Source organism: Pyrus communis, chromosome 15 (assembly GCF_041283825.1).
Source record: "Pyrus communis isolate YQ-2024b chromosome 15, ASM4128382v1, whole genome shotgun sequence".
Lineage (NCBI taxonomy): Eukaryota > Viridiplantae > Streptophyta > Magnoliopsida > Rosales > Rosaceae > Pyrus > Pyrus communis.
The window spans coordinates 8,895,807-8,922,906 of record NC_142579.1 but is presented as its reverse complement, the minus strand read 5'-3'; the positions used below and the strand labels follow the sequence as shown (position 1 = coordinate 8,922,906).

Genomic DNA, 27,100 nt, shown 5'->3' with positions numbered 1-27,100 from the left:
GTGATCATGGTTTGGATTCTTGGCCATAACAACTTTTCTTGCCAAATTAAAATTTTGATTTAATTATGCTTTCAGGTTAAATTCCCTTATATGTTTCTTTTTATTTTTGGATTGTGTTACTGGGTTTGATTCATCTGTTTGGGAATGATTAATTCTACATTCTTAGTGTTATCAGTGTGTTTTCAGGGTTTGGCTGGATTCGTGGCAATTGTTTCTTTTAACAATTTTAAAAGTTTGGACAAGATTATATTTGAAGGTTGTGAATTCCTGAGTATTTGTTCTTAAGGATTGTTTTGTTGATTCTTAAGTTGTTGACAAATATTTTATGGATGTTGATGGATTTTGATATCTCCTCTTAACTCTATTGAGGGATGCAGTTGCGTAAATGTGTAATATATGAGGGGTTAGGTATTGTATTTGGCTAATATTTTAATGGTGATCTTGTTTAATTGGTCAAGGGTTGGATTTATACTCTTCTATTGTCGCGATATAAATCTTTTATTGTCTCCCTCAAATTTGCACTCTGATGTTTATTTCCTCCCTTTCATTCAAAACTCGTGCTAAACATTTTCCCTTATATTAACAGATATTAAAAAAGAATTAGAATTATTTTTAATGCCAAATCTTGCAATTCTGATGGACTTTAGTTATGTTGACAAATTTGACATCACTACTACAAAATTATTTATTAGTGTCGCTATGATAACCGACAAGAAACGTGTATTACTGTTGGATATTAAGCAAAATCCGACAGAAAATGGATGCAATGACTGATATAATAAGCGACATATTTTCCAGTGTCAGGAAATGAATTTTCCGACAGAAAATACTCTAAAACCAACAGAAATAGTGTTGGATATAACCGCCAGAAATTGTGTCGGATATAACTGATAGAGAATAAATTAAAACCAACAGAAAATAAATTAATAATCAATAAATAAAAGCATTCTCTATCGGATAAAATTGACAGAAAATATATAAAATCGACAGGGAATATATTAATAATAACTAAGAGCATTCTCTGTCGGATAAAACCATAAGAAAATATATTAATAATAAAAAAAATATGAAAATGACATGAGAGCATTCTCCCTTCTCCTTCTCCTTCTCGTTGAGCATTCTTACCCAACATGCTTGAACCAAATTCTGCAGCTAATGAGCAAACCAGATTGAGCTAATAAAGTGCACCATATTCTTCAATTCTTCGAGACATACTCATGAGAGATTAAGACATCAACAACGTTCAACATTTAGTAGTATCTCTTCCCTCTTAACACTTCTACAACTAAAAAATAAGGAGGAAAAATGGCGCACTCTGCCAATACGCTTGAACCAAATTCCACATCATCTGTGTTGGCATCATCCTCTTCCTCAGCCTGAAAAAACACGACACTCTTCTAAACACAATTACTGATTGTGAAAATAATTTTGGAGTACTCGAATAAATCACTTTAACGAAAAACTATATTTTTACACTAAAATATCAATTCTGGTACTTTCACTTTACCTTTTATTTTGTCTTTATCATTAAAACTCAAAGTTTTCAAGCTCTTTTCATTGGTTTTCTTTAAAATTTAGTATAAATTATCTTATTGTTTTTTTTTTTTGGGTCAAAAGTACTTTTTATTACAAAAAAAAACTTTACAATCTGACAAAAGCCCAAGGCTAACATATTAACATCCAAAAAAAAGGCCACAACAGACCAACACATCCCAAAAGCTAAGATACAGGCCCAAAACGCAAAACACGAACACCGAACCTAGAAACTTCTACCGTCTCCTTCGCCGCCAGAGGTCATCCCAAGTCGTCCAATTCCTCTTGTACAGTCAAGCAATACCTCACCAAATGCCACATCAAACTCCAATCTGCTACTTGTGCACAGCCATACAGTAAGGATAGCCAGCAACCAAACAAGAGAAGCCAACTGTCGAGATGAATTTCGTGGAGATCCACGAACGACACTGCCGAAAAAAGGCAGATAACAAGAAGAAAGTGGTGGTGTTGGAAACACCCGAGCCAATGAAGCTACTGGAACTCTACACATAATCTCAGTAGGTTGTATGGCTGAAGATTGAAATATGGATGAACACATAGGATAAATACCGTCTGGGAAGGAGAAACCGGACATAACAGTATAACAACCAAGGCTAAAAAATAGTAGGAGTAAGGAAAACAGATAAGAAGGAAAGAGAGGGGAGGACGGCGATCGACCCCGACCGAAGCTAGGGTCGGCGCCACTGGTTTTACTGAAATTTAGAGGCCTCACACGAAAGGGTGAGAAAAACTCTCAAAAAGGGAGAATGACTCTCACTAGAGAGAGAAAAACCCAGGTTTAAATATATATATATATATATAATAGTCTCTAATTATCTTATTGTTTATATAAAATATAATGGAGAGCTGATTAGTTCTCTGAAATATCACAACAATGAAAATCAGATATTTGAATTATTTTTTTCAATAAAATAAGTCCCTAAATTCATTAAAAATTGTTAATTTCATCCATACTATTATGTTCAAAGCTATTTTATCCAATTTCTCATCAACTTAAATCACTTGACGCACTTTAGAGTGTAATACCGTCATTTTCTCGCCTATAAGCTCTTCACATTTTATATAGATTGGCAATCTAATGTCTAATTTACCCTCCAAAGTTAACTCCACATACTATTTCTTTATGCAAAATTTCTAATCTACCATTCAATGGCCATTACATACAAGTAACGTAACTTAAATTGATGAAAAATTGAATAAGTAGCTTTGAATCTAATATTAGGGATGTAATTGACAAATTTTTATAATTCAATAACTAATTTTTCTGAAAAAAATAATAATTTAAGAATATAATTTTTACTGAAGTGATAATTCAATGATTAAACTAACAGTTCATCCTATAAAATAATCTATCACTTCATTCTTTTTTGTTTTCTTTACCTTTAATTTTGAGAAGAAAAAAGACCACCACCGAAATAAGAAACATCTTGAAATGTTCATCTTAAGTTGTACACATTTATGTAAAGACGCGTGGAAAGTTTTGATTTTGTTAGATTGAGAGATTCTGGGAACAATATCAATTTGTTGTCACTCATGATGTCCAACATGTGACTCAACCGGTGTCACAAGCGCCATAACAGAAAAGCAAAGAAAATGAGCCATCAATTTTCTACTTTTCTCAGGAACCAATGAACCATCCATCCAACACACAACCGTTGATTACTGGACAGTTGAAACCGCTTTTGATGGTAAGGTGGTAAGGTTTTTAGGTTTCAAAAACAGTCTTTTTTTTGTAAGAAGTATCAATTATATACTTTTTATAGAGTACTTTAAATGTTTTTCCAAGATCTAATTACATCTTTACTAATAAATTAATTCTAAAAATTATACATATACTAAACGCCTAACTTTCCTGTTAATTCCTTCTGTGTCTTTTTTACTGTTCTTTTGCCAGTGTTATTCCTTTTTTACCCTTCAGTTGTTATGTAAGTTTAGCTTTTTGTGTATATTACACAGTAAAATACCGTTTTTGTCTCTGCTGTGCGATAGAAATCTCTCTTTCTTCTTGTTGTGTGCTTCCAGCATCTTCCACTTTTCACTTTCCTCTTCTTTCCTTTTCTTTCCGTTTCTCTCATCCTAGAACGGAAGAACGATGGAAAATCAGGGTTATTCCATTTGCTTTCACAGATTTCTCGATCTCTCTTGAGCTCCGGATCCCTAGCCTCCGTATGAAGGTTCGTTTCTCTCTCTCTCCTACAGAATCCTTGGGTTTCCTGGTGAGTTCTTCGGCATATTTGTTTTGGGTTTGGTTTTTGAATTCTCTTTTCTTTGTTCAAATTTTTGTGATTTTAAAACCTCTCGGTGGCTACAGATTTCATCGGCTATTTCATCAGTTTTTGGATTCGATGAGGATCGGTTTTTTACCCACGAAATCTAGAGTCTTCTGGTAAGTTTTGTGACTTTCTCCGTGTTGCTGTTTCAAATTTTGTTTTTGTGGTTTTCGATGTTCACATGGATTTTTTGTTTGAATTTTGTATTTGTGATTTTGCGGGTTGTTTTGAATTTACAGATGGCTTTTTCTAGGTTCGGTGAATTTACAGGGGAGAGGGAGAGAGAGGCCTGTTGATTTAAACTCTTTTGCTAAAAGCTTCTAATTCATCCTTTATTTCTTTTTTCATCTGGGCAAAATTTTTGATGGATTTAAAGTGGTTCCACAAAACCTGCAAAGTGGTTCCACAAAAATCTGCAAAGTGGACGTTATGTTGCTTGCAGCAGTAGATTGTTCTTTTCTATTTAAGTTTGCAGCAGTAGATTGTTCTTTTCTATTTAAGTTGTAAGCTTTGTTTTCTATTTGGTAACTGTTGTTTAGTATTGGTTGTTTCAAACTATTTATTACATGTGTATTAACATTTTCTTTCATTTTTAGCTTCTTTTTTTTATTTTATTTTATTTTCTGATGATCAAAACTATTTTGTCTGCAGCGACTGCTTCAACCAAAAAACTTTTGCTCATGTGTTAAAGGATGTTGGCATCTGTTATCCAAAACAAACAAGTATGGGATCACATTTTTTTGTGTGTAAATAGTTGATCCAAACATGAATTATCAAGGTGGAATACTAGGTTAATCATTTTTGTATACTAATAAGGCATTTGATAATGTCTTTTCTGTAAGTCATATAAATTTTGACAGCTTTGTAAATATATTTATTCCATTTTCTGTCTAGTATTTATAACACTTTGCATATTTACATGTTAAAACATACTCTTTGCGATCCTACTGAAGACCGCACGGGTTAGGCGAACATGATCCCCGATGCATAACCACAGAATAAACATCAAAACAATGGCCTGAGCATGCTACTACTTGTATCCCCTTGTCCAAACGGGTACACAATATATCAGGATTCCCAAACCAAACGAGCTGCATATCGTAGCCATGGCATATGCGTATGCTCTCCAAGGGTATTTGCTTTCTCTCATCGCATTGAACTCAGCAATGAAGGTAGAAACAGTACTCAGGCAACCCAGAAATCCAAATTGTATGCCTGTTACAACAATGTCGCAAGTCCTAGTATTCACCTGCACAAACAAATAGTTCTGCGCGTCAGATTTTCTATTAAAAAGGAAAAAACCGTGGGCATGGATCAAGACAATGTATTACAAAGGTAATGCAGTTGGAAAAACATTGCAAAAGAAAATAGTACAGTTCAAGAATTCCCCAAGAAGCATTAAAAACCTCGACGAGAAAAAAAAAAAAAAAAAAAACCCAAAATAACAAATTTAGCCGTTTATAATATGACAATTATATGTGAACCGTACGCTTCCTGGACACGAGACAATAACACACGAAAGGTAATGGTGAGGATGAAGTCATGGAGTGGATGTGGACAGAGATCATATCATAAGAGCTTACTGCTTTCTTCACAGTAGACAGGGCTGCCATTACACAAGCAGCAGAAACATTGGCAATTAAAGTACCAAATGGAACCCATTTCAACAAACCCGTCTTTCCTAATCCACGTCCATTAAGCCGGGCTAAGAACCACCGGATCCACACACCAAAAGGTCCAACTATGCAACCCAACCATAGTTGCGCCTCGCTGCTGCTACTGTTAAATTCCTCTCTGAACTGTATTCCACCTATACTCCACAGAGAACTTAGCATCAGCAACAACACTGCTAAAGCTACCAAGTGACGCTTGTAGCTGTCAACCCTCCACCTCCTTCTAGAGCTGGTAATACCACAGACTGAGTTCCTCTCAAGAATCTGCCTAAAACCCTTTGCTGTCTCTACCCCAAAAACGATGGAGTAGGCCACAAGAAACAAACCTGACATCCGTCACATAAAAGAGGATCTCATATTAGTCCAGTGATTTGAGCTACATTGGGTTTGTGATTTACCCATGGATAAGTTTCGAATAGGCTCAAAGAAAGAAACCAGCTAGATTGAAATGAAATTTAAATATCCTGCTTGCCAAAGCGATCTACATGTCTACTGCAGCAATTCTTTAGAATATGACATCTTACCTATCAAAAAGCCGAGCACAGCAAAAACCCAATGTCCTTCAACACTGAGTTCAACCATTTTCTGGTTCCAACCACTGAAAGTTGTAAGGCTTCCCAAGTAACCAGTTGATAATCCGATGACCAAATAATCTGACACATAGGATATATCTCCTTTGAAAACAACACCAAACCACCCCATCAAGAAAGAGCCAACCTACAAAAATGCATTAGAAACAAAAATTTGAGTTGGAAAATCATCCAGCATTTTCGGCATCACAACCCTTAAGAAATATGGCATAAAAAAATTTAAAAGATGATGGGAAAAAAGTATGGAAAGAAAGGTCTTAAGAAACTTGAAAATACTTCGGTGATCATCGTACTGTGTCCATCACAAGTCCCTCCCAATACTCATAAGTAACAGCTTTACAGAAAACATGTTTATTAACACAACACTACCGAATAAAGGGCATAATCATTTGTGTGTGTGTGTTCGTGTGCATGAGAGAGAGAGAGAGAGAGAGAGAGAGAGAGAGAGACCATATTAGAAGGAAGATCAAGGTAGAGAATGGTTTCGTCGCCTGTTACACCTACAACTCCAGGGCCAAACAATTTTTGCAGAAGATATCTGGTTAAGACCTGCATACTGTAGCATGTCAAATAATCTATTTAACATCTAGGTATCCAGATTTGAAGAAAGATCTAAGAAGATGTATTACAGTGACATATTCAATTTTTTCAAGACAAAACAGAAATATGAACATGCCAGTGCATGATCAAACATTTTTGAGAACATAACTTATATAATTTTAGAGTACAATAGACCGGATACAATTTGTCAGCATACCAACTACACAGATTTTCCACCAAAAAAAAAAAAAAAAAAAAAGAAAAGAAAAAGAAAAAAAGCAAGAAAAAGTTCGCAATACAATTTGCCAAACGAATGCAACAACTGTTGGAAATTCAATACCAACAACAACAGCTATAAACCCAACACATATTAGGACTCAAACAAAATGTACATCGGTATATAGTAAGAAACAGAGTTAACTGTGTTACCCCAAGAATGCCAAAAACTGCTAAATGAGTCATGCATGAACCATATTCGAAGAATTTTGGCAACCTTATTGTATTTTCCTGCATATCAAAAGAAAATAATTTAAGTTACTACCATGATTCAACAAAAAAAAAAAAACTCTTAACATGTTATGATCAATGAAAAAAAAACCAAATCTCCTGTCCATGTTCAAGGATCTCCAACAAAGATAATATACACTATGAAATGTATCAACCGAAAGCTCACTGGCGTTGGGTCCTCGGATATGATCGCATCAGTGGAAAGAGGAGATATGATTTCCTCTGGCAAGGGAGTGACAGGGGAAATTCGTTTGGATGCAACAGGGTCACGACCCCAGAATCCATAGGATTGCAGTTGAACATCCTCTGAAGGAAACAAGCGGACGCTGCCACTCTCACTGTGCCTGTTGCTGTGAAGAGCCCGATCGCCAATATCTCCTGCCTCTGACACACATTCACTTTCATTGTCATCATCTATTTGAGAAGGCTGAACATGTGATAAACTTAAGGACCGCCTCCTTAATGAAGAAGTGGCTCTCCTTGTTCGATCACTGGATACGCTTCGTCTGAGTTCAGTGTCATTAGTCCCACGGTACCCTTCCTCCATAACCACAGCACTTGATTTCTCTTGAAGCGACTTCACAAATAATAACAATAAAATCCGAATGTTGATTATTCAGAGAGCTAAAAATGAGAGGAACAAATGCAGTAGAGAAAATAATGCAATTACTGTGCTACAAGCGTGGAAATGCTATAGTTTGTACTTTGGAAGGAGCCCTAACCACTCCGTGCGTCAAAATAATCAAAAGATTTGTATACAAACAAATAAGCCAAGATCTCAAAACCCGAAAAAAAATAAAATACATATGAAGTATAATGACAGAACTGCATACATAAGCTCTAGCAGCCATGACATGAGGAAAAAGAAAGAGAAAACCGATTCGTCAAGATTTCCACAAAATTCAACACTAATACAACCTATAGCTCTAAATAAATCCATTCAGATCATATTTATTACGTTACGTATTAAGATTATAGAATTATGAATGATGTCACTGATTCTTCTAACGAGAGGAGGTATGCTTTATTTTTCTACTGTCATCAAGTAAGAAGATAGAATAACGCGATTAGACTTAGCTTTTCGTCAACAAAGGAGTACTGTTACACCGCGGAATTTTGTTTAACCACAGAAAAAAAATAATAATTGCTCAAGCAAATGCAAAGGCCCGCCAACTAAATGAATCATAAAAAAAAAAAGACAAATCATCACAAAATCCCAGCCCGGTCTAACATTGTCATGGATTTCAACTATCCCAATAGCAGCGCCTGATGAATTTAGGATTCTGACACAGTGACATCTGGTTATAACTAAGGTCCAAAAGGGACTAAATCTTTTTTATTTATTACTACTAGGTAGCAAATTGAACAAGTTGGGACCCAATAAAAAGTTGTTTCATAACATCAAATTAGAAGCAGTAACTGTTTAATAAGCACTCTCATTTCTCTAAGGACGTGTCCTCCACTAAAGAACCAGTAACTGTTTAAAGAACCCAAAACATAAAAAACCAGAAAAGCAAAAAGATTACATTTTCATTGGTTGTGAACTGTTAAGTTATGCACAAACCAATCAGCAAGTGAAACATTTCAGAACCCAGAATTATCAAACAATCTCATATTCTAATAACACAAGTTTAAGGTGCAAGATAGACGCATTGAAGTAAAATTAATACGAGCTTAAAATAGAAACGAGAAGAAAACGTCAAAACTCAGAGAACTTGGAAGATTAAAATATAGAGAGAAAGGGGAGTTTAAGGTACCATTGATTCTTTGAACGCGGAAAGAGGTGCCCAGATTTTTTGAACGCAGAAACGCGAAAGGGCGAGTTTGGTGTTGAATGGCGGCTAGAGAGGTTGAAGGCGGCCGCAATGGGGGGAAGACAGAAAAACAAATTAAGCAGAACAAAAGATGATTGTGGGATTGAAAAGTCGAAGTCGGAAGGTTCTGAGAGAGACGAAGAGAGAGATGAATGGGGTTTTGGCACGGCACGGCAGCTGTTCACACGTTTTGCTTTGGCGTTTGCCACGTGAATAAAGATCGACTTTTGCCTTTATTTTACTATTTCTTCTTTTTATAATTGGTTTGAGTATTTAATTGTCTTGTTAAATAAGTTAATATAAAATATACAATTCAATTCACTTCTTTCCTTGTGTTTTCATTATTTAATTGTCTTTTATATAAATTTAAATTACCTATATGCGTGCGTCTCCTGATTTTTTTTCAACTAGCGGGTTCCTATAAGAGTAACGCTCGACTGATTAAATTTTTAAATCAAAATTTATAAATTAAACGAGTTGGATATTGATGATTTGATTATTATTTAAGTGTTGATTAACGTATTTATTTTATATTAATGAGACATTATTTGGTTTGCAAATTTGATATAAAAATTTGATCTCTCAAACATTATCCCTTCTTTAATGTAAAAATTAAAAAAGATGAACACCCAAGAAGAGAGGAAGGCATGTGATGTAATGTAACACTCACAAAAATTCCTCAATTTAAATAAGATGAAGGAACACTTGGAAGAATAAGGTAAAATGCACGCAATTGAGGGATTTTTTAATAACCATTTCGTTACACTACTTCCAGTTTTTAAACAAATGAAAATTAAGAAGTGAAAACTATTGCTTCATAGTTTTTAATTTTTTTGTTCTAAAAGACATTAGGCGTTAGTCGGGCGGCGGGCTGGGGTCTAACAACAAGGCAAATTTAAGATAATTTATTATATCTCATATAAATAAGTGTCAAACATATGACATAAAAGTATTAGTTAAGTAATACATAATCCTTTTATTAATTAAAATACTATGTGACACAACTTAATTGGACAACAATCGAAAAAAATAAGCAAAATATAACATGTAAAATACATATTCTTTGAGCAGACAATATTATCTACATTAAAAGGAGATGGGGTGGGCTTAACCTCATAATGAACTAACAATAATATTGGTCAAATACCGTAGTACTAAGTAGCAACATGTAAAATACATATTAACATAGCGATAATAACTAATATTTTAAACCGTTGAAAATGGATAAGCATATTTAACACCAGACTCGAGATTACACGGCTATAATAACTCATAGGTACACACTAATAGTAAATTTAATATTATATTAATATTCAGTAAATAGATATTGAAAATGAAATGGTTCTTAAATAGGGGATAGGATTCTCTCCAGATCCTTTTTGTGGGAATTCGGAGAATCAATCAATCGTGTCTATTTATTACATCATGCGGTTAAAAATTATTTAAAATTTAAAATTAAATATAAATAGTATTTAACGAAACAAACACGATTCATTGATCCCCGGATCCCCAAAAAGAGAATCTGGAGAGGATCATTGTCCCTGAAATAGTCCTTAAAATAACCCTTTTTGAATTGTTTTATATATTTATTCTCCTTTTCTGTTTTCTCCGTCTCTTTCACTTCTTGCTATTAGGTTGTAACTGTTTTGTTTAAGGGCTTAGCCTTTGAATCCGAGATTCCCTTTCGGATAATTTAGATAAAATTTAGAGACTTTAATGACAAACTCCCGGTACTGTTAACTTTAACGAAAAACTATATTTTTATACCAAAATATCAATTCTGATACTTTCACTTTACCTTTTATTTTGTCCTTATCATTAAAACTCAAAGTTTTTAAGCTCCTTTCATTAGTTTTCTTTAAAATTTAGTATAAATTATCTTTTTTTTTTTTTTTTTTTGGTCAAAAGTACTTTTTATTACAAAAAAAAACTTTACAATCTGACAAAAGTCCAAGGCTAACATATTAACATCCAAAAAGGGGACCACAACAGACCAACACATCCCAACAGCTATGATACAATTAGGCCCAAAACGCAAAACACGAACACCGAACCTAGAAACTTCTACCGTCTCCTTCGCCGCCAGAGGTCATCCCAAGCCGTCTAATTCCTCTTGCACAGTCAAGCAATACCTCACCAAATGCCACATCAAACACCAATCTGCTACTTGTGCACAGCCATACAGTAAGGATAGCCAGCAACCAAACAAGAGAAGCCAACTATCGAGATGAATTTTGTGGAGATCCACGAACGACACTTACGAAAAAGGCAGATAACAAGAAGAAAGTGGTGGTGTTGGAAACACCTGAGCCAGTGAAGCCACTGGAACTCTACACATAATCTCAGTAGGTTGTATGGCTGAAGATCGGAATATGGATGAACACATAGGATAGATACCGTCTGGGAAGGAGAAACCGGACATAACAGTATAACAACCAAGGCTAAAAAATAGTAGGAGTAAGGAAAACAGATAAGAAGGAAAGAGAGGGGAGGACGGCAATCGACCCCGGTCGAAGCTAGGGTCGGGGCCACTGGTTTTACTGAAATTTAGAGGCCTCACACAAAAGGGTGAGAAAAACTCTCAAAAAGGGAGAATGAGTCTCACTAGAGAGAGAAAAACCCAGGTTTAAAAAAAATATAATAGTCTCTAATTATCTTATTGTTTATATAAAATATAATGGAGAGCTGATTAGTTCTCTGAAATATCACCGCAATGAAAATCAGATATTTGAATTATTTTTTTCGATAAAATAAGTTCCTAAATTCATTAAAAATTGTTAATTTCATCCATACTATTATGTTCAAAGCTATTTTATCCAATTTCTCATCAACTTAAATCACTTGACGCACTTTAGAGTGTAATACCGTCATTTTCTCACCTATAAGCCCTTCACATTTTATATAGATTGGCAATCTAATGTCTAATTTACCCTCCAAAGGTAACTCAACATACTATTTCTTTATGCAAAATTTCTAATCTACCATTCAATGGCCATTACATACAAGTAACGTAACTTAAATTGATGAAAATTTGAATAAGGAGCTTCGAATCTAATATCAGGGATGTAATTGACAAATTTTTATAATTCAATAACTAATTTTTCTGAAAAAAATAATAATTTAGGAATCTAATTTTTACTCAAGTGATAATTCAATGACTAAACTAACAGTTCATCCTATAAAATAATCTATCACATCATTCTTTTTTGTTTTCTTTACCTTTAATTTTGAGAAGAAAAAAGACGACCACCAAAATAAGAAACATCTTGAAATGTTCATCTTAAGTTGTACACGTTCATGTAAGGACGCGTGGAAAGTTTTGATTTTGTTAGACTGAGAGATTCTACGAACAATATCAATTTGTCGTCACTCATGATGTCCAATATGCGACTCAACCGGTGTCACAAGCGCCAGAACAGAAGAGCAAAGAAAATGAGCCATCAACTTTCTACTTTTCTCAGGAACCAATGAACCATCCATCCAACACACAACCGTTGATTACTGGACAGTTGAAACCGCTTTTGATGGTAAGGTGGTAAGGTTTTTAGGTTTCAAAAACAGTCTTTTTTGTAAGAAGTATCAATTATATACTTTTTACATAAGTACTTTAAATGCTTTTTTCAGGATCTAATTACACATTTACTAATGAATTAATTCTAAAAATATTTTTACTAAAAGCGGTTTCAACAATTTTAAAAATGCTTTAGTTGTCATTCAAGTACACACGTTATTGGCAATCCAATTGAAGTATCGTCACCTTTGAACAAGAAAAGGAAAGGGGGGCCATCTGCTCCCTATGTGACATTATATGCATTTTCACACCTAGGAAGTAATAATTTCAAAACTTTAGTCCACGTTTGATGTCTATGATTAATAGATCAATGTATGGACATGTAGAGGATACGGGCTATATATCAAGAAAGGAAAAACTTTGTTCTTTGGCATTCGAGAATTGTAATGAGTCCGTCTTCTTTTCTTTTATACAAAGTGACCACACAGAAAAACCTAATAACCCTAAACAGAGATTCACCCGCCGACTCCACCACCGCAAAATTGGTGGAGATAACTAGCGAACAGAAAATCCAAGAGAAACCTCCATAGAACACAAAACTCAAACCCATCTTTGTCTCAACGCCGATGAAAAAGAGCCAAATCTGCAGATCAAGATGAACCATACCCATTCCGGTTGCCACAGTTTTGGTCCTCAACTTAAAACAAACCCACAATAGACATGTGAATGCCTAGAACCAAGCAACAACATAAAAAGGTCAGGTGGTGTAAACACCAATTCGAAAAGATACCAGACCTTTGTACTGGTGACAACATATAGTTGTCTTCGATTGGATAGAAGCACGGATAAAGTAGCGAGTAAGTGTTGAGATGAGATCCATCAAATATGGAGTGGATGGGTGTGAGGGGTTGGATGGTTGATTCGAAGTTTTGGAAGAGTTTGAGTGCAAAGCCCCAAATCAGAGGTATGATACCTTGAAACATGGGGAAAAACCCAGAGACAAATCTCCATCCGCACCACTCGTAGATGGTGGGTTGCTCCACCATTCCATGACGGGAATTGGGGCCATCATAGTTGCGTGGAAGGACAAAACGACTGAAGACAGAGCTCCATCCACAACACTCGTGGAAAGTGGGTTGCTCTACCGTTCCCTAACAGGAATTAGGGCCATCGCGGGTGCAGGGAAGTAAGAGGATGAGAGAAACATGAATAAGGAAGAGGATACGAAAGGTTAAAAGGGTGTCTGCCACCAGCCCTAAGAGCAAGCCCAGCGTGGGCTATAGCTCGGGGGACAGTGGACAGAACAAGGGCCCGAGGGCCTGTGGATCAGCTCCAGCGTGGGATAGCCCGAGCGCAGGTGGAGGCCTGAGCTCCGGGCCCGTGGGGAATTGCCAGCCCGAGAGCCTGAGGCCATGTGACGTCAGCGCTGACGTCAGCTTGGCGTCAGGCAATATTAAATTTTTTTGTGTCAGGAGCGTGCACCCTACTCGCGCGTGGTGGCGCGTCGCTAACACAAAATCAGAAAAAAAAACAAAAAAAAAAAAAAAAAAAACCTTTGTCAGTTACCGTTGGGAAGCCACATGGCTTCCCACGGTCCGTTAGATCTCAACAGTTATTTAATTTGGACCGTTCGATCTCAACGGTAAAAAAAAATAAAAAAGTCTTATTTAATATCCACCGTTCGATCTGAGATCAACGGTGGATATTAAAATGCTTTATAAATAAAAAAATAAAAGAAAAAATAGTTTTAAAATTAAGAAAAGTTACCGTTGTGACACGTGGCACAATCTGGAGTGTTGGAATTCAAATTTTTTTATATCCAACGGCAGAGATTAATTAATTGAATAAATTTTTTTAAAAAATGGTAAAAAATTCAAAAAAACATCTGAAAAATCTGAAAAAAATTGTAAAAGAAATTGTTTTTACTTTTCTATAAATACCTTCTCATTATCATCTACCTTACACAACAATTTCATATTTTCTCAACTACTTTCAATCACATTCATTTCTTTGTCTCAAAGTTTGAATTCCATTTTTTTTCAACAAAATGACCATTGGTGCAGGTACGAATTGGTCGCTTATTGAAGATGTTGCGTTGTGTACTAGTTGGGTTGAAGTTACTCATAGTTCGCTTACGGGTAATGAGATGCAGTTGCGAGAAATGTGGAGTCTTATTCATACCAATTTTCTTGAGAAAATTGGTCGGAAAAGAACCAAAGAATCGATGTCCAGTCGTTGGAAATTACTTAGCCAATCGTTTAGTACGTGGAGAGACGCCTTGGCACAAGCTAGTAGTAATATTCGAAGTGGGGAAAATTACTCGGATCAGGTAACAATATATTATTTATTTGATACCCATAATTTTCATTATAATTATTTGTTTGTATTATTTAGTTGTTACCTACATAATTTATTATTTATTGTTTGTATTATTTATTTGTTACCTACATAATTTATTATTTATGGTTTGTATTATTTATTTGTTACCTACATAATTTATTATTTATTGTTTGTATTATTTATTTTTTACCTACATAATTTATTATTTATTGTTTGTATTATTTATTTGTTACTTTTTTTTATTATAATTATTTATTTGTATTATTTATTTGTTACTTATTTTCATTGTGTAGGAACTTCAAGCACAAGCTTGGTACGCTACCAAAACCAAAAGCAAAAATAAATCATTTAACTGGTGGGAATGTTGGAATATTGTCAAAGATTGTCCTAAATTTAGAGTTGTGCCAGTCGGTCCAGAAGTGCACATGAACAGCACCCCTCTACACTTTACACCCGATCATGTCTCGCATGTTGATGAAGATGATGCAGAGGAAGTGCCCGAAACGCCCCTCCCTGAATAAGCGTCAGGTTCGACCCGTTATCCAATTAGGCCTCAAGGTAAGAAGGCTTCAAAGAGAAAAGGGAGTGCTTCCAAGAACGATTATGCAAAGTTCATGGAAGAACTTACTCGCCAAGGTGAATTGACTTTGGCGAGGGAACTGGCGAAATATGAGGGTGATAAGGCTAGAGATGACGCAAAAGCTGCAGCTATTAAGAGAGAATTTCAGGCTAATGAGAGAGAAAGAGAGCTACTTAGGCAAGAAATGGAACATGTTAGAGATGAAAGATGGGCTCAACAAGATCGTGAGATTATGAACACACCTTTAGAAGGGAAGTCTTCAAATTCCAAATTTTTTTGGAAGTCAGAGAAAGCAGACGTGGTGCGAAAGAGGCATGCAAGAGAAGCGCTAGCAAGCCAAGGTGGTCCTAGCACCACAAGAGAAGATCATCCTAGCACCACAAATTGGTTAAGTGATGATGAATAGAGTACTTTTTGTAATCGGAGCCCATAATTTTCTAATCACTTTGGGTTGTAATTTATTATTTATTGTTTGTATTATTTATGTTGTTTCCAATTTATTGAATATTTATTCAAATTAATTTGGTAAGTTATTTATACTAAGAGAATATTTATTGAAATGACAAAAACACACCAAATAAAATTACATAAGCATACAGAATAATTAAAAACTCACTTAAAAAATTACATAAACATACCAAATAATAAAACACACCAAATAAAATAACATAAACATACCAAATTCAAAAAAACACACAAAATGAACTTAATTATCTTCAGCTTGTTTCAATGCCCACTGGTGCTCTATCAAGTCAAGTTGTCAGGCATTGTGCATGTCTGGCATTTGAAATGCAGTATATCGTTGAATGAGCCTTTCATTGTAACGTCCATCCCTTTGTAATGGCTCATGTTGCACGGGCTCATTGGTGGCATCATGAGCACAATATATACGTGTTCTTGAATTGTTCATCGTGTCTGGCTCATATTCATCAATGGCTTCATAATCGTACTCATCGTTTACAATCATGTTGTGAAGAATGATGCACGTCATCATGATGGATCAAAGCGACTCTACATCAAACAATCTGGCAGCACCCCTGATGATCGCCCATCGAACTTGGAGGATACCAAAACAACGCTCCACATCCTTCCTGCACCCTTCTTGACAGCTTGCAAAGTGTTTTTCCTTTGCACTTCGCGGACGTGGCACTGTTTTGACAAATGTTGACCATCGGGGGTAAATGCCGTCAGCTAGGTAGTATGGCCCGTCGTACATACGTCCGTTGACCTTATACGTCACTTTTGGTGCCTTTCCTTGCAGAACATAGTTGAACACTGGGGATCGGGCAGGAACGTTGATGTCATTTTGAGCTCCCAAGACCCCGAAAAAGGCGTGCCAAATCCATGTATCAAAAGATGCCACCGCCTCCAGAATGATACTTTTTGCTCATTTTCTGTCCCCGTAAGCACCTTGCCATGCACTTGGACAATTTTTCCACGTCTAGTGCATACAATCAATGCTTCCAATCATCCCCGGAAAGCCACGCATCTTCGCCTTCTTCAACAGCCGTTCCAAGTCCATGTTTGTAGGTTTGCGGAGGTACTCAGCGATGTAGATAGATTCGATTGCTCCGCAAAACCTCATCAGGGACTCAAGAATGGTTGATTTCCCCATCCTCGTTATCTCATCCACTTGGTCTGCAAATACTCCATATGCAAGCATCCGCAAGGCAGCAGTAATTTTTTGCTCAGGCAGTAAACCCATAGCACCAAAAGCATCTTTCTTTTGCACGAAGTAAGAATCATGGTTGCAAACAACAATCATGATTTTGTTGAACAAATATCGTTTCATTCTAAAAGGACGTCTAAAGTACGTATCAGGGAATGCACTATTAGGAACAAAATAATCATCCAAGAGTTCCATACCTCGTCGTTGCCTGCTTCTATCAAGGTTTCCAGAACGGCTGGGCCTGCAGATCTTAGCCATACCTTGGACGACTCGACGGAATGTGAGGCTCTGCCCATTCTTACTTCGTCATCTCTCATTTTACGCTCCTCATCCTCTTCCCTCTCATTTCTTGCCCCCTAGTGATTGAACATTGCTTCTGATTCGTTAAACAATTCTTCCTCTTCCTGATTGAATTCCCATATCATCCTTGAGGAAGAAGAAAACATTGTAAGAAAGAAACAGAAACTATGAATAATGATACAGATTTTTGTGAATAAGGAAGCAGGAACTATGAATAATGATAGAGATCTTGAGAAAATTGGTGTGAGATTTGTAAGGATGGATGGTGGATTATATAGAGAATTCATAAAGGATTAGGTTGTACATAATGCCACGTGGCATGCCGTCATTCGTTACAAATCTGATGGAAATTTATCCTCAAAGATTGTGAACAGATTATGACACGTGGCATGCCGTCATTTGTTAAAAATTTGATGGAAATCTATCCTCAAAGATTGTGAACAAATTATGACACGTGGCGCGACGTGATTGGTTAATAATCTTATCAGAAATCCATCACCAATAATTGTATTTTCAGATAATGACACATGGCATAACGAGTACGATTAAAAAATTTATCGGAAATCCATCCCCAATAATTGTCTTTTCGGATTTTATGACAAGTGGCGTAACGACAACGATTAAAAATCTTATCCAAAATTACAAATAAAATTATTTTGTATTATTTAATAATACTTCGGATAATGACATGTGGCGCAACGAGAACGATTAAAAATCTTATCCGATATTACAATTAAAATTATTTTGTATTATTTATAAATAAAAAAAATACTAATATTTTATTGCCTATTGCCAGGGCTATTGAAGTGTAACGGTGGAGATGCAAATTCTATTGTCAGAGCTATTTACTGTTCATTAAGGGCAGTTACTGTTCATTAGGTGGATTGAATAGTGCATTGCCTGGGGAGAGGGCTCCAACGCTGGAGTTGCTCTAAGCAGAAGCTAGAAGCCTGCTGCTGGAGATAGGGTAAAGTTTGGGGTTTCTTCTAGGGTTTGAGAACGAGATAGAGAATAAGTATTTCTTGTGCACAAACATTCACTTGAGGAATAAGTTCGGTTTTGGATAGATCAGAATCAACTGTATATTATTTTCGATTTAAGTCAATCTAAATATCGACAGACCCACTCAGGGGCAAGGGAGTGAATCTCTATGAATGATTTGGGTGATGGTGCTTTAAAGGTTAGAGTTGCTTTTCATATATTGCCCTCCAATTGTTTGATAAAATGCCTCAAATAAAAGCTTGGGTTGTTGGCCAGTAGGGCAGGCTTGGATTTGCCAGCAACCCACGTGGGTGTTATGCGCGCAACACCTATGCTGTTTGCTGCACCCTTCCACTCTTTTTATTTTTAGTATACTTGGACAAAACAATGTTGTTTTGGACCAGATTACTTTATAAAAAAAATTAAACAAATTATATAAGGCATCTTTTACCAAAGAACCATACCAGCATTGGCTTATAACAAAAAGAAAAAAAAAAAGAAAAAAAAAAAAAAAAAAAGACAGATCCGCATCAAACCCCAAGAATTAAGAAACCCAATTCCAGTTCAAATTGTCAAATCCCAATTCTCCCAAGCTCAATCCCTAACAACCAAACTCCTACCACTCCACTCTGATGATCATTCTATCAACCACCTATATTCCATCCTTCAAATTCCAAAGTAAGTTCTTCATAACTTATTCAAATTAATTTCTATTTTTTTTTAATGAGTTGGTTCAAAAAAATGTTTCTTTGTGAATAATTAAATTTGATGATTGATGTGGATCATAACGTATGGTTTTTATTTAGATGAATTGATATGTGTGTTTTAGTGTTTGTGTTGATAAAGTGATGAAAGTTTTTATTTGGACTATTGAATGAGTTAAGTTTTGTGTTGTGATTGGTTTGTATGACTTTATCAAATTTGAGTAATCCGTAACAAGAAAAGAAAAGGGCGGCCATCTTCTCCCTATGTGACATTATATGCATCTTTATGTACTTGGAATTTTATGAGTTGTCTATTACAATCCTGGTGTTGAATATTTCAACACCATGTGACATTACCTTGGATACAAAGGTGATGATCCTTCAATTGGATTGCCAATAACGTATCAAATTTGAGTAACCATGTGAGTGCCAATAAATATGATTTATTGATTTATTGTCAATCAATTAACTTGGTTAACAAGTTAGTTGGTGTTGAGAAAATTATGGAATCTTGTTTTAATTAAGATTTGGAGTCCTTATTTTGTGCAACTAATCAAGAGGCCTTATTTGGTTAGACAAAATATCAGTATCAATTAGGACTCTAATGTTATCCTATGATTTGGCAAATCCCCACTAATCAGTTAAAGGCTGGATTAGTGGGAGTATTTTCACTGTACATAGGCAGGCCTTGCTTTCACAAAATACATATTCGATTCTGAGCAAACCCTATTATTGTTGGAGCACTTCTGCTTGCTGAAAGTAGAAGACTCCTTCAAAACCCTGGCAATCATGGCTTCTTCTTCCTCCAGTTTATCTCCCTTTTATGTCAGTTTGGTTTATCGTATTCGTGATCCAAATGTCTTGTTGTTCTTATGATTTCAGAAATATCTTAATACGGTACCAGAGCAACACAACAAGCTTAGGTCTGATTAATAGGTAATTTGTTAAATTGAAAATTTGTAGATAAATAATATTACAAAAGCATAATTTGTGTTTATCGTTCGGTTTGATATCTTTTCTAATCAATCATTTGAGACTTCATAAACATGCTTCCGCAATTTTGTATCAAAATTACATAATATTAAATTTCGAGCACTGGCGTCAGTGATCATGGTTTGGATTCTTGGCCATAACGACTTTTCTTGCCAAATTAAAATTTTGATTTAACTATGCTTTCAGGTTAAATTCCCTTATATATTTCTTTTTATTTCAGGTTAAATTCAATTTGGTTTGTGAATTCCTAACTTTTAATCTCATCTGGGTCTAAGCCTTTAGCTGTTTTTGTTATGAAATAGGTCGTTGATTGCATATTGTTAATTTGATACATTCTGTTTGTGTTAGCTCCAATTTCTTTCTTTAAGAAAACCACTTGGTTGGTTTTAAGTTTTTTGTACTTTTCGTTGTTCTGTTTGCATAGAAACATGTTTTACAAGCTTGGAGACTGATCTAAAATCATTTGGTGGATGTTTTTAATCCCAATTGGAGAAGACTCTTTTTGCTCTAAAGTTTGTTATTTGACAAAGATTGCAAGTATAACATGGTGTTGTGTTGGATTAAGGATAACCTGAATACAGGACAACTATATAATATGGTTCAAAATAATGAAATGTCGCACTCAACTGCCACCACATAAATTCAAATCTAAACTTCTGTTGTAAAATAAAAGGCTAATGTAAATGGACACAGACAGAGGAAACCTATAATGTAGAATTGGCTCTTCTTCTTTGAAATGTATATTGTTTGAGAACTATTATCAATTAACTTATTTTTGTAATTCAACCTATCTATAAACATCTTTGCGTTTTTGTAATTGTATTTATGAAATTAAAACAATTTTGGACATCTTTGGTTTAAATTTGTATAAATGATCTGTGTTGGCAGTTTAGTTCAGTCTTTTGTTATTTTTAATTGTATTATAAAGTTGAAATATGTGCTGGTTGTAGATTTTGTGTTCTGCTATATAGACGATTTTTTTAACTTTTGGTCTCTGACATGGTTTCAATTAAAGACGATTTTTTTTCACAACATAATGTTACACTTGTTGCTGCTGTAGAAGAGTTAATTTCTGGTAGACAGATAATTATAGTGTTGTTCCTATTATGCATAAGGTCGTGGTTATAATATTGTGAGATTTTGTGTCTGCATAAATCCAGTAGTGGTTTTGATAATCAAAAAGTAATCTCTCAACTTATCATCAGGTGCTTAAAGATTTGAATTTTTAAAGTGGTTCCCCAAAACCTGTAAAGTGGTTCCACAAAACCTGCAAAGTGGTTCCACAAAAATCTGCAAAGTGGACGTTATATTGCTTGCAGCAGTAGATTGTTCTTTTCTATTTAAGTTGTAAGCTTTGTTTTCTATTTGGTAACTGTTGTTTAGTATTGGTTGTTTCAAACTATTTATTACATGTGTATTAACATTTTCTTTCATTTTTAGCTTTTTTTTTTTTTTTTTTTTTTTTTTTTTTTTCTGATGATGATCAAAACTATTTTGTCTGCAGTGACTGCTTCAACAAAAAAACTTTTGCTCATGTGTTAAAGGATGTTGGCATCTGTTATCCAAAACAAACAAGTATGGGATCACATTTTTTTGTGTAAATAGTTGATCCAAACATGAATTATCAAGGTGGAATACTAGGTTAATCATTTTGGTATACTAATAAGGCATTTGATAATGTCTTTTCTGTAAGTTATATAAATTTTGACAGCTTTGTAAATATATTTATTCCATTTTCTGTTTAGTATTTATAACACTTTGCATATTTACATGTTAAAACATACTCTTATAGTTATACCCGCAACAACGTGCGGGTAAAATTTGCTAGTAAAGAAATAAAAAAGGGAAACAAAAAGAGGCGAGAAAATTATGTGAAAGCCTTAATAATTAATACAAGAAAACTGGGTGTTCAAAGAAAATGAAAAATGGGTGTTCAGAGAAAATAACTTCATAAAAAAAATAGGGTAAAGTACAAAAATTTACCTCAACTATTGGCGTTACGACACTTTCATACCTCATCTTTTAAAATTGACAATGTCATACCTCATCTTACGAATTTGTGTCAATGTCATACCTTCCGTTAGATTGATCGTTTATTTCTCAGTTAAATGCTGATGTGTCTTGATCCGGGACCCATTTTTTATTAAAAAATTATTAAAAACTAAAAAAAAATCATTTAATATTTTTTAAATATTAAAATAATAAAAAAAGTTATTTGAAAAAAAAAAAAAAAAAAGACCAACATCACAACATCAGTCGTCCCCTTCCCCCCTTCTCTCTCTTCTTCCCATCTTCATCTTCTTCCCCTTTTCTGCAATTGCAACCTAGAAAAAAAAGAAGAGAAAAAAAAAATCAATTTGTTTTCCCCGTTCCCCACCCCCTCTTCTCCCCGCACCCAACCTCTCCACCTTCACACCCACCCTTTGCACCCAACCTCGCACCCATTACCAGCAACCCATAAAAAAAAAAAAAAAAAAAATAAAAACAGATTCGAACGAACTGGGTTTTGCTTTTTTGTTTTTGATTTTGTTTTTTGTTTTTTTTTTTCTTTCTTCCTTTTCTCTTCTTCTTCTTCTTTTTCTTTTGCGCAGGGTGGGTAGGTATTTGGGGGAGGGGGGGGGGGCGACGAGAGTTTCCCTTTTTTTTGTTTTTTCCTTCTTCTTCTTCTTCTTCCTCCTCCTTCGGGTTGGGTTGGGGTTGGTTTTTTTTTTTTTTTTTTCCGCTTCCTTCTGCTTTCTTCTTCTTATTTTTCTTTTGCAGGTGGGTTTTTTTTTGTTTTTTTTTGGGGGGGGGGGGGTGGGGTGGGGAGAGGACGAAAGTTTCTCAATTTTTTTTTTTTTCCCTTCTTCTTCTTCTTCCTCCTTTGGGTTGGGTTGGGGTTGGTTTTTTTTTTTTTTTATCCTTCTTCTTCTTCCTCCTCCTTCTTTTTGGGTTGCAGGGGGTTGGGTTTGTGGTGGGGGAAGAGGGGACGAACTGGGTTTGGTTTGGGGTTTTTTTTTTTTTTTTTTCCCTCTTCTTCTTCCTGGATTGCAGGAAGATGGTGAAGAGAGAGAGGAGGAAGGGACGAAAAGGAGAGGTTTATTTTTTTATATACTTTCTTATTATTATTTTAATATTAAAATAATATTAAATGATTTTTTTGTTTTTAATAATATTTTATTAGTTTTTTAATAAAAAATGTGTCCCGCATCATACCACGTCATCATTTAACTGAAAAAATAAACGACCAAACTAACGGAAGGTATAACATTGACACAATTTCTAAAGATGAGGTATGACATTGTCAATTTTAAAAGATGAGGTATGAAAGTGTCGTGACACCAATAGTTGAGGTAGTTTTTTGTACTTTACCCAAAAAAAAAAATATATTTTTGAAAGTTTAGTAAATTATTTTGGGTGACCAAAGAAATATGTGAGAGTAAATTGAGTATTAAAAAGAAGGGAGTTTTAACAAAATATTCCTAGGCACTATTCACTATCCTTTTATTTGTCATTTTTCATTAAAACTAAAGTTTTTTTTTTTTTTTTTTTTTGTACCTTTCGTTAGTTTTCCTTAAAAACAATAGTGTTCAAGGACTAAAATTGGATGTACACAAAACCTCCCTAAAATAAACATAAAACAATAGGCCCAAACAATAAAAATTCCATGTTCCCTTCAAATTTACAGATTGACTACAACACTATGGAGAAAAAAAAAAAAATTAAAGTTGCTTCTTATATGTATTTAATACAATTATTATTAGACCGTCAAATTAAAGAATGAAAAATTTGTGCATCAATTCCATGGATGCACCATCTTATTCATCCATACCATACATATTTCATAGTCGAAATTGTTCATTTTCTTAATCATTATCTTCTAAGAATCATTTATGTAATCAATCAAATAAAAAATTGTTTACTTATTTATATGTATCGAACAAATCAAAAGTTTTAATTATTTGAAAGTTTTAGTATCAATGAACAACTTTATGATAAATTGTCTATTTATTTGATACATATAAATTGACTTAACAATATCAAATTTAATGGATTTCTTACATGGATGATATTTGAACAATGATTAAGAAAAAATAACTGTCCTAATTATAAAATATGTAAAAAATTGGGAGTTTTAATGAAAAATGCTTCTCTAAATTTTTTTTCTTAACCAAAAGCACTCCAATAACTATATTTAATAAAAAAATTCCCAAGTTTCATACATCAACCCTAAACCCTAATATTGTTATCATCACCTTAATTTCATTCCATATAATCCTCCTAATTGCACTTATATTCGTACGTACTGTTAGAGCCCTTGAATAATAATTATGATAACAAAAATTATGAGGATAATATATGTATGTATGTATAGGTCTTATAAATGTATTATATTATATATATATATATATATTATGTACAAAGTTTTTATGTTGGATTTTGTCCTAGGCAGTAATTAAATAAAGTTACTAAAATGTTTTTGGTTAAGATTTAAAGTTTTGAACCTTCTTTTTATTAGTTTTTCTTAAATATACGTTAACCGCAAACGAATGAACAAGGTAGCGCAGCCATAGGGTGGATGCAATGTTTCTCCATCAAGAATATACTCTCGGACTACGAAACCTCATATGTTTCATTGCATGCATGCATGTTACCCAATAGCTCACTCATCCCTTTTTTTGTCAAAACGAAATGGAGTGAAACCCTACAAACCCACAAAGGAAACTTTAGATGCAAACCAGAATGCAGAAATAGAAAGAAAGAGGATTGCTTTGTGTACCCCAAAAGCCATTCTTTGTTTTCTCTTCCATCATTTCTCCATCATAGTCTTTCGTAATAAAACCCTAAACATGGATTGGAATCGTCAATATTTTTCAAGCTCCCAAAACTAAACATGTCATCGAGTCCAACTCGTTCGAGAGACATTAACATTGACGACGGCACCACACCACCGTACCAGCTCTACTGGTGCTACCACTACAATCGGACGGTGCGGATTGCCTCCAACAGCCCATCAGAGATAGTCTGCCCTCGTTGTTTCGGGCAGTTTCTCTCCGAGTTTGACATGTCGATTAGGCCTAGACTGCTCGTAGACTACACCAGTTTCGATCCATCCCCAGAAGCTCGTCTGCTGGAAGCACTTTCCCTCGTGTTCGACCCGTTCATGGGACCTTTTAACCGTGGATTATTTGACCCAGAGGCTGATCCCGGAGGACGACGCGACCATGAGCATGAGGGCGGGGGAACAGGTATAGGTACGTGCTCTTGAATTTTGAGAGTTAATTTATAGTTGTTCTTACATTATGAATATATATATATATATATATATATATATATATATATATATTTCTATCGATGTTATGGATACCGACCAGATATAGCCAACGCCAACAAATTCAATGGTAATCATTAACTATGAAAATCTTGCTCCATCAATAATTTTTTTGACGGCTTAAAATTTTTCGATCTTATGAACATATTTGGCTCAACGAGTCATTCCTTTTTGTTGACAAATTAAAATTTGACACATATGCATCAAGTTCTTTTGTTTTATTGTTTGAATGAAATATTTTGGTACGTGTCAAAGTATGATTAATAATGATTTTTTAGCTCTTACGGTTTAAGAAGCCAAACAGTTTATATGAATTTGCAAGACTTTTCTTTGATATTTGATACATTGCTTTGGAACAGAACCTGAAGTTCGAGATTTGTGGACAAACAGGAGACGGCGGCGGCGGCGCAACCGTAGCTTTGATGGTGGAGAAAACCGGGAACTAGAACCCGAACCCCGTACTCGAAACCGTCCCAGGACTTGGATTATTGTCCGACCCGTCGATGATCCCTCTAATCCCGTGGGACCCATTTCCCAACTACCCCAAAACCCAATGCTGCCTGTTCCACGTGGAGTCGATCTAGGATACTATTTTTTTGGGCCGGGCCTTCAAGGACTGATCGAGGAATTAACTCAAAACGACAGGCCTGGCCCGCCTGCAGTACCCGAATCAGCAATCAAAGCAATACCAACTGTGGAAATAAGCGAGGCCCATTTGATCAACGACTCCTGCTGCCCAGTTTGCATGGAGGATGTTGGCAGTGACTGCTTCAACCAAAAAACTATTTTGTCTGATGATCAAAACTATTTTGTCTGCAGTGACTGCTTCAACCAAAAAACTTTTGCTCATGTGTTAAAGGATGTTGGCATCTGTTATCCAAAACAAACAAGTATGGGATCACATTTTTTTTGTGTGTAAATAGTTGATCCAAACATGAATTATCAAGGTGGAATACTAGGTTAATCATTTTTGTATACTAATAAGGCATTTGATAATGTCTTTTCTGTAAGTTATATAAATTTTGACAGCTTTGTAAATATATTTATTCCATTTTCTGTTTAGTATTTATAACACTTTGCATATTTACATGTTAAAACATACTCTTATAGTTATACCCGCAACAACGTGCGGGTAAAATTTGCTAGTATTTTTACTAAAAGCGGTTTCAACAATTTTAAAAATGCTTTAGTTGTCATTCAAGTATACACGTTATTGGCAATCCAATTGAAGCATCATCACCTTTGAACAAGAAAAGAAAAGGGCGTCCATCTGCTCCCTATGTGACATTATATGCATTTTTACACCTAGGAAGTAATAATTTCAAAACTTTAGTCCACGTTTGATGTCTATGATTAATAGATCAGTGTATGGATATGTAGAGGATAAGGGCTATATATCAAGAAAGGCAAAACTTTGTTCTTTGGCATTCGAGAATTGTAACTAGAGTTGGGAAGCTATGTAATATTGAGGGACAATTCCCTGATGCTTCGAAAGCAAAACATGATTTGTTATGTTGCCAAAATTTTATGCTCATTGTAGTGGTTTTTTCGTCAGAATATTGTACTATAGGGAGATGTTGCAACGAGTCCGTCTTCTTTTCTTTTATTATTTTATACAAAGTGACCACACAGAAAAACCTAATAACCCTAAATAGATATTCACCCGCCGCCTCCACCACCGCAAAATTGGTGGAGATGACTAGCGAACAGAAAATCCTAGAGAAACCTCCGTAGAAAACAAAACTCAAACCCATCTTTGTCTC

The 27,100-nt window shown here is 35.0% G+C and overlaps 2 protein-coding genes and 2 long non-coding RNA genes across 6 annotated transcripts; 3 read left to right on the top strand and 1 right to left on the bottom strand.

Moving 5' to 3' along the window:
• Positions 1-3,520: 3,520 nt before the first annotated feature.
• LOC137728617 (uncharacterized) lies at positions 3,521-4,693 on the top strand. Its single transcript, XR_015957312.1, has 4 exons — positions 3,521-3,770; positions 3,866-3,940; positions 4,064-4,327; positions 4,476-4,693. It is a non-coding gene; the product is annotated as an uncharacterized LOC137728617 (long non-coding RNA).
• An 11-nt stretch (positions 4,694-4,704) lies between these two features.
• LOC137728607 (uncharacterized) lies at positions 4,705-9,124 on the bottom strand. 3 transcript variants are annotated; one of them, XM_068467343.2, is made up of 7 exons: positions 8,892-9,124; positions 7,301-7,711; positions 7,057-7,134; positions 6,538-6,636; positions 6,022-6,214; positions 5,408-5,823; positions 4,705-5,073 (listed from the first exon to the last, which is right to left on the bottom strand). In XM_068467343.2, the coding sequence occupies exons 1-7, from the start codon at positions 8,892-8,894 to the stop codon at positions 4,855-4,857; spliced, it is 1,419 nt and encodes a 472-aa protein (XP_068323444.2). In that variant the 5' UTR covers positions 8,895-9,124; the 3' UTR covers positions 4,705-4,854. The 3 variants fall into 3 exon arrangements, with proteins under 3 accessions (XP_068323444.2, XP_088543007.1, XP_088543008.1); XM_088686881.1 differs by lacking the exon at positions 8,892-9,124 and adding an exon at positions 7,839-8,867; XM_088686882.1 differs by lacking the exon at positions 8,892-9,124 and adding an exon at positions 7,805-7,977.
• Positions 9,125-20,273: 11,149 nt separating this feature from the next.
• Positions 20,274-26,409, top strand: LOC148690491 (uncharacterized). Its single transcript, XR_015956436.1, has 2 exons — positions 20,274-21,373; positions 26,157-26,409. It is a non-coding gene; the product is annotated as an uncharacterized LOC148690491 (long non-coding RNA).
• LOC137726289 (E3 ubiquitin-protein ligase RING1-like) lies at positions 24,895-26,112 on the top strand (the record flags this gene model as incomplete). Its single annotated transcript, XM_088686044.1, has 2 exons — positions 24,895-25,254; positions 25,697-26,112. Coding segments are annotated over exons 1-2 (771 nt in total), but the record flags the coding sequence as incomplete, so codon positions are not given.
• Positions 26,410-27,100: the final 691 nt, after the last annotated feature.

Excerpts from the sequence above, each read along its gene's own strand:
- LOC137728607 (XM_088686881.1), bottom strand. The coding sequence starts at position 7,985 with ATGGCTGCTAGAGCTTATGTATGCAGTTCTGTCATTATACTTCATATG. Across the intron at positions 7,712-7,838 it reads TGGTTAGGGCTCCTTCCAAA|TCGCTTCAAGAGAAATCAAG; the intron begins GTACAAACTATA and ends TTATTTGTGAAG. Across the intron at positions 5,074-5,407 it reads TGTCTACTGTGAAGAAAGCA|GTGAATACTAGGACTTGCGA; the intron begins GTAAGCTCTTAT and ends TTGTTTGTGCAG.